At 50.6% G+C, this 7,913-nt stretch overlaps 1 protein-coding gene across 1 annotated transcript; it reads left to right on the plus strand.

The window, feature by feature from the left end:
- Positions 1-1,033: 1,033 nt before the first annotated feature.
- Positions 1,034-7,372, plus strand: Kcnk16 (potassium two pore domain channel subfamily K member 16). Its single transcript, XM_051174475.1, has 5 exons — positions 1,034-1,512; positions 4,838-4,952; positions 5,869-6,035; positions 6,733-6,898; positions 7,139-7,372. Exons 1-5 carry the CDS (start codon positions 1,300-1,302, stop codon positions 7,354-7,356), a joined length of 879 nt encoding a protein of 292 aa, XP_051030432.1. The 5' UTR covers positions 1,034-1,299; the 3' UTR covers positions 7,357-7,372.
- The last annotated feature ends 541 nt before the right edge of the window (positions 7,373-7,913 follow it).

The raw sequence follows: 7,913 nt of genomic DNA on the forward strand, positions 1-7,913 counted from the left end.
AGTTTATTAGAGACAGAAAACAGGTTCCTATAGACTAAGGGAGCAGACCTGGGTGAAGTGGGAAGCAATAGCTAACATGGGAGGGGCATCTCTCTTTGAAGCAATAATTGATAGTGGTGTGGCGTTATAACTCTGTGAATATAGTACAAACCATGTGGGATGGTCAGTGTTGACTGTCAACTTGACAGGTTCTAAATTCAGATAGGACACAAACCTCTGAGAGAGAGAGAGAGAGAGAGAGAGAGAGAGAGAGAGAGAGAGAGAGAGGAGAGAACGCTCTGTTTGAGGCCTGCCTGATCTATATAGAGAGTTCCAGAATAGCTGAGGTTACACAGAGTTTTAGGAAACCCTGTCTCAAAAAACAAACAAACAACAACAACAACAACAAAAATAGCTAACCCCACACTATGAACCAAAATAAACCCTTCCTTCCTGAAGTTGCTTTTGTTGGGTGTTTTTAAGGACACCATGGGAGTGGTCACTTTCAATGTATGTGAGGCGAGCTATTATATAATGTCAATAAAGCTGTCACATCCATGAAGATCAACCAAGGCACCATGGGTCCATTAGCAGAGGAAGGAGCCATGGACAGCAATGTGGGGGTGAAGGCTCTCTTCTGATTTCGCCACACTTGCATCTCAGGAGCTCAGCATCCTCCAGATAACCTGCTCAAGGGTCTCAAGCAAGACCAACCATTGGCAGAAGTGATACCTGGTGGTAACCAGGGCCTCCTGTGTATCAGTGGAACTGATTGATAATGCTGCTAAGCAAGGCTGTCATCTGCCTGTTTACTCTGCTCTGATTTGTTTCACTTTGGTTTATTCATCCCCAGGTCTCCCCAACAGGCAGGCCAATCCTCCCTATTCTGTTCTGTAAGCAAGGCCAACCCACGCCCTTGTGAGACTTCCCTCCCAGCCTCCCGTATTTGTGCTGGGAGCCTTTCCAAGTGAAGAATATAAAGTTGTTCAGAGCCCTTTTAGACCCAGCTCAGTGGGCTCCTTTTCAGATTGCCTCAGACTCAGCCTCACTTGGAAGCAGAAGATGAAACCAGATGTGCCCAGGAGAAGCCTGTAGGTGTTCCTGAGGGGCCCATGCATTTGCTGCCTTGCTGCTGTGCATGGAAAAACAAGGCTGGGTGGGGGATGGCAGGCCTGTTTGCACACCACACTGTTCAAACAGACTCCCCTGCCGCAGACACCTGTGAGGTAAAAGACAGGGAAGGCAGTAGCAGGGGCTCTCACCTCTTCTCAACGCTCCCCACAGCCACCCTGACAGCTGTTGCAAAGTCCTAGCCACACCATGCCCCGTGCTGGGCTCTGTAGCTGCTGGGGTGGCCAGGTATTGCCCCTGCTTCTGGCCTATATCTGCTACCTGCTGCTCGGGGCCACCATCTTCCAGCTGCTGGAGAAGCAGGCAGAAGCTCAATCCAGGGACCAGTTCCAGCTGGAAAAGCTGCGCTTCTTAGAGAACTACACCTGCCTGGACCAGCAGGCCCTGGAGCAATTTGTACAGGTGAGGGAGTAAGAAAGGATGGGCCAGGAAGAGTGGGGAGGTGAGTGGAGGGGCCAGTGGCAAGTGAGTTTGGTTACTTGTTCCGAAGCAGAGTATAGAGGGAACTGGAGCCTGGAGAATCTAGTCACAGGTCTATTATGTGAACTTGATCAAGTTACTTAAATGTCTCATTAGTAAGGGGAAAATAAAGAACATATCTGGTGTTGGGGAGGGGGCCTCATTCAGTCAAATGTCTGACAAACAAATATGAGGACCTCAATTCTATGCCCAGATCCCACTTCGAAGCCAGGTGTGGGGCATGTAAGACGGCTCAGTGAGTAAAGATTCTTGGCATGGAGCCTGATGATCTGAGTTCAATTCCTGGAACCCACATGTGGTGCAAGGTGTGAACCAGCTCCTGGAAAGCTGTCCTCTGATCTTGACACACTTACAATGACACACGCATGTTCACACATGTATAGATATACACATATTGTTGTGTACGAATTAAAATGTAATTTTAAATTAAAAGGACAGGCACGATGACTTGTAATCCCAGCATTGGAAAGGCCCATATAGGAAGATTTCTAGGGCTCTCTGACCAGCCAGCTTTGCCAAATGGGCAAGTCTCAGGCCAATGAGAATGAGAGAGAACCTATCTTAAAAAAAGAAAGAAAATGTGGAATGCTGGAGATGGCTTAGTAGGAAAGAACACTTCATTAATAAACATATGGACCTGAGTTCAAACCTCTAGCACCTATGTATGATTCTGGGTATGGATGTAAGTACCTGTGACTCCAGCACTGGATGGTTGGGCTAGTGAGACAGGTGGATCCTATAAGACTGCTGGCTCTGAGGAATGACACCTGAGGTTGACCTCTGGCCACATGCACAGCTATCTGCACATACACAAACATATATGTATGCACTCATAAACACACTCATAGAACACTCCTGTCTGTAGTCTAAACATTAAAAGCCCTCTCTGAGCTCCCACTTGCTTCATGAACATGATCTGTTAGTTACTAACTCTCTAAAAGTTTCCTCTCCCACACTCCCCCACTTCTTAGGCCTGCTGCTCCATCTGCTGGCTCTCAGCTTATGTCCCTGGGTGGAGATGCAAACAAAGGTAAAGACCAGCTGGGCTGATGGACAAGGAATTCTGCCAGGACAAGAACTGTACCCTGGGGTTCTCTCACTCACTGCCTGGGCCCCTCCCGCCAGAAACAAAGACATACTAGGTATTTTGGTCCAAGGTAAATCCACTGAGAAGATCACTGCAAACCTACAGACGAAGAGCAGTCAGCACAACGATCCTGTGTGTTAAAGGGTGGGGACCAAGGCTCTGTTCCATTTGATACAGCACTTGGGTCTGAGCACCTACAGGTGTTTTCTCCCAGTTGCTTACTTTAACCAGTATCTTCAGCTTGCTGGTGGAAGCTGAGACTCAGAGAGAGGCAGGTTGTGGGCCAAGGCTGCACAGTCACTGGCTGAGGCAGAACTCACAGCCATGCTTCTTGCTAGGGAGCTCCTTATTCTTCACTCCATGAACTAATTCATGTGCTGAGGACAGGGTACTGCTGAAAGTGAGGGTTCTTAAAGTGGGGCCTGTGAACCCCACCAGAAGCAATGCCTGAGAGCATGTTAGGAAAGCAAGTGTCAGCTTCCACCCAGTCATGCTGACTCAGGAGCTTCAGGGACATCACCAGGTGGTGCTGAGGCCCTGAGACTTCTCTTGGGACTGAGCAACTGGCCTACAGGATGATGCATGAGCAGGGAGAACTCTCCCTGCTGTTGCAGGGTAGACTCCCCATAGAGTTACTCAGGGTGGCACTAATTTCCAAGGTACTCTGACATCCTGGTCAAAGATAGGTACACCTAAACCACTCCCCTCCCCTCCCTGGGCTGGAAGTGGAACCATGAATGAGGAGTTGGCAGACAGGTGGCAAGATCTGAACCAGCTCTGTAGTCACATGGACCAGTTTTGACTGCATCCTAAGGGGGCAGTGCTTAGCCCAGGGAAAGCACTAGGAAAGATGGGACAGACACAACCCTGAAAGTCCTTACCTTCCAGGGTAAGTGGAACTTGGAGGTAAGATTTGGGGAAATCCATTCTATGAGGAACCCCCACACTGAGTCATAAACAGAGCTGAGTATTCAAATGTGGCTCCAAGGGGAAGCAAGCTTGTACATCAGCCCCTTTCTCCTTCACCATTGAGTTCTGAGTCCACTCATCCACATTCAGAACCATCAGAGGGGTCAGAGCCCCTCCCCTAGGATGGAGGGCTCAGAGGTGCAGTGGGGACAGCCAGGAACTGGGAAAATGCTGTCCTCATTGGTGAACGTCTCCAGGGAGGGGACATGCTCTGGAACATCAGGTTCAGGTGTCTGGGTGTGTGGGAAAGAGAAGTCGAAAGTTTCTATCTTAAAAGGTTAGTTCCTGACATGTGGGGCTGGGAGGCCTCTGCCCAGTCTATGAAAAATCAGTTCTCACAAGAAAGGGAGGCAGGAGCAGCCCTACTTTCCAATGGTTTCCCTGCCTTTGGGGCACTGCCAGATATCAAAGCTGAGCTGCCACCATCCTGCCACAGGGGAGGGCTAGAGTTTGGGGAGATAGAACCTGCTCATTCCCCATGAGGGCTTGAGGGTGAAGCCTGTTAAGGCTACTGTTCTAGAAATACAAAACATAGACACATAAAGCACACACATAACACAACATACAGCACTGTACAGCACATTCAGTCAACACACCACATGTACACACTGTATACCTATTTATAGACAGATACACACACACACAGGCACGCACACACACACACAGAGGCCCTTTTGTGGGTCTCTTTGATTTCTTCTGCGAGCATGGGCTGCACTCACTAGCGGGTACCAGAGAACCAGACTGCCAGCCCCCAGCCCCAACTAGATGCCCAAGAAGGCTCCTGTTCTCACCACCTGGCCTGTGGGAGGGCATCCAGACCCACCCCGCTTTGGTCAGCAGACCCTTCCAGAAGCATTCAATACAAAACCCACCTTGTCCTACACCCCCATTTCTCTCTCTCTCTCTCTTTCTCTGTCTCTCTCTCTCTCTCTCTCTCTCTATATATATATATATGTGTGTGTGTGTGTGTGTGTGTGTGTGTGTGTGACATTTTCCTAGCTATCAGCACCTCCACATTATCTCCTCAGGCCCTCCACTAGCTCATTAGAACACATACCTCAGTTAGGTTCTAGCCACTTAACAAGTGTCTTAGCCACTTAGAGCCTTCATGCCATTTTCTGTGAAACAGGAACAATGCTATCTGAGAGACTTGGTGATAGCTTGTACTAAGTAACCATGCCACTTTCACAGGTCATCCTGGAAGCCCGGGTGAAAGGTGTGAACCCCAAAGGCAACTCCACCAACCCTAGCAACTGGGACTTTGGGAGCAGTTTCTTCTTTGCAGGCACAGTGGTCACCACCATAGGTAAAGGGGTGGGGGGAGAGGGGTCTCCCTAGGCCCTGCTCAGCTTGTGAGCCCTTCCAAAAGCCATTACTGAGACCAGGATGTGGTTTCTCCAGGAGGGGGCACATAAGGCACAGATCGGGAAGTGAGTAGGTGAAACCCGTGAAAATGGAAGGCAGCCAAGTTGGCTGTAGCTGTAGGTTCACTCTCTGGGGCACACTGAAGGGCTAAATAGAGTTCATCAGCAGGGCAGCATAAAAGGTGGGAATGAGGGCCTGTCCTTCTTTTGCCTCAGTCTGGTTCTGGTGTGTTAACCCTGTGCACCAAGCTATAGACCAAACTCACACCTGGAATGAGAGTCTGCTCAGGAAGAGAGATGCGAAGTGGGAGGCATTTGTGCACAGGGATTGTTCTTCTAGGGTCAGTGTCCCAAGGAGATGGGGTACCACAGAAAGAGCACTCTACTCACTTCCCATGAGCCCCCAGGTCTCTCTCACATAGGCCTCCCTTCCAGCTAAGCCCAAATCCATTTCTACCCATCTTCTTTGGCAATCCAGGCTGCGCGACAGAGTTGGGGGTCAGGGTATAGACCTAGATTTATCCCGGGCTTGGCCTTCAGAGTTTCTCATCCATCAAAGAGGGAATAAATTGCTATAATTGCATAAGGCAGCACAGATAATTAGATGGAAATGACTGGAAGCATCTCAGGGAATCGTGCCTGGCAGAGGCAGAGGGTGGTAGTCAGGAGGGCTTCATGGGAGATGAGCCTTCTATAGATTGTTCTAGCAGAGAATAAGATGAGTGTTCATGGGAACAGGGAGCATCTCCTCCCCCAGAGATGATGGACACAAGTGTCTGCTGGATCTGGGGTGGGGGCAGGTGGGAGGCAGTTCTGGGCTCTCTCTTCCCTTGATCTGCACACTCCCTTGTCCTGTAGGCTACGGAAACCTGGCACCCAGCACGGAGGCAGGTCAGGTCTTCTGTGTCTTCTACGCCCTGATGGGCATCCCACTCAACGTGGTCTTCCTCAACCACCTGGGCACAGGGCTGCGTGCCCACCTGACCACACTGGACAGGTGGGAGGATCATCCCAGGCAATCCCAGGTAAGGTAGAGAGTCCTATCCAGGCCCTCTGGGAGATGGGCTTGGGTATACAGACATTTGAGAGTCAATTTGGACAGCTGCAGGGTTGGTAAGGTGATGTAGACTGGACAGGGCATGGCCTCAAAGGGCTCTGCAGTTACATGTGACTTTGGAGTCTACCTGCAAAGGGTTGAGGGCCAGGCCCTGAGTATGACTTCCCTGTGAGGATGGTGCCATGTGCCGGGCAGCTCTGTGCCGGGCAGCTCTGTGCCAGGCAGCTCTGGGCAGCATCCTTCTTTGGTAGAGAATCTGAACATTACATTGCCTCTCCATGGTCATCACAGGTACCCAACAGTTTGTTATGTGGTCCAAAGCAATCCCCAGCATGCCCTATAGAGCTTACTGACATAGAGGGACTGGGGACAGTTTGGTGGGTGACAGTAGTCTTATCCCAGATCTGAGTGCCCTAGGGAGCCTTCTCAGGTGTAATTATCAAGTTCAAAAGGAGATGTTGGCTCCTTCCTTGACTCACTAACACATTCCCCTGACTAGGAAAGCTTGGCACATACATGTCACATGCCCATGGGCACAGCCCCACCCAAAAGTCTGCAGTGGGGGGCTTAGATACTGCCCTGCCCATACCCAACTTTTCCTGAACCTCCCTCACATATTTTCAGAGCCTTCCAAGTGGTCTCAAGGGTAGTTTCTCCCCTCCCAGCTCCTGCAGGTCCTGGGCCTGGCTCTGTTCCTGACTTTGGGGACCCTGGTCATTCTCATCTTTCCACCCATGTTCTTCAGCCATGTGGAGGGCTGGAGTTTCCGTGAGGGCTTCTACTTTGCCTTCATCACCCTCAGCACCATTGGCTTTGGCGACTACGTTGTTGGTGAGAATGGGATAATAAGGTTATCTTGGGTACCCACTAGGATGATGGGGAACAGAGAGGTACCAGCTGAGGCTGGTTACTTCTGGGTCTACTGTAGACTCTTGGGGGCATCCTCTAGTATGATACCTATCACTGCTTCCTCCATCACTAGTCCATCATATGAGGACCAGGGAGAAAGCACTCCTATAGGAGCTGGGGATGACAGTGCCCTCAGACACGAGCCATCACCTTCCCCGGCAGGCACAGACCCCAGCAAGCATTACATCGCTGTGTACCGGAGCCTGGCAGCTATATGGATCCTTCTAGGGTTGGCGTGGCTGGCGGTGGTCCTTAGCCTGGGATCCCTGCTTCTGCACAGGTGCTCCCGGCTCTGGCTACTCATCAGAGGCCTGGACCTCAAGGATGGAGCAGACCCTGACTCTGACACTAGGCCACAGAAAATTCCTATCTCTGCATGAAAGGCAGGGGTCCTGCCCTCCCAAAGCCCTGCCCTTCCTCTTCCATTTCAACCCACACACAGCAACTCTTCAGAGAGAGAGAAAGCCTAAAAAATAACTGATTAGGAGACAAAAAATCAAGGCCTCTATAGATGGAGATATGCAAGCTGGCCTCTGAGCTCTTTCCCCTATCTCCCAAAGAGGACTCAGAAAAGTCAAACCCAATATGGATCATGGTGGCCAAATCACTACTGCCATCTTGACATGCTGGCAGGAGCCCTTAGGCTGCAAGCAAAGGTGGACCTGCTTTCTGCATGGCTTGCTACATACATCCTAGGCTCTTAGAAAGCTCTGTTATGTCCCAGGCACTGTGCCTGGGTCTGCAGCTATGACAGTGATGGTTTCTGTCTTCAGTCTTAAAGAAGCCCCAGGGCAGCATCTGCAGGCTTGATGGGAACAAACTTGGGGAGAATGAAAGTTCAGGGCAGTGACTGGAGAGGGCAGCTGGGCACACACCTGGGGGCACTTACGGTGCATGCAGGAAGATGTCCTCAGGAGTCTCACAGCTGAGGGACAGG

Source organism: Phodopus roborovskii, unplaced genomic scaffold, assembly GCF_943737965.1.
Source record: "Phodopus roborovskii unplaced genomic scaffold, PHOROB, whole genome shotgun sequence".
Taxonomy (NCBI): Eukaryota; Metazoa; Chordata; class Mammalia; order Rodentia; family Cricetidae; genus Phodopus; species Phodopus roborovskii.

Coding starts and splice junctions, on each gene's coding strand:
- Kcnk16 (XM_051174475.1), top strand. CDS start 1,300: ATGCCCCGTGCTGGGCTCTGTAGCTGCTGGGGTGGCCAGGTATTGCCC. Junction 4,953..5,868: donor CACAGTGGTCACCACCATAG/GTAAAGGGGTGG, acceptor CTTGTCCTGTAG/GCTACGGAAACCTGGCACCC. Junction 6,036..6,732: donor ATCATCCCAGGCAATCCCAG/GTAAGGTAGAGA, acceptor CTCCCCTCCCAG/CTCCTGCAGGTCCTGGGCCT.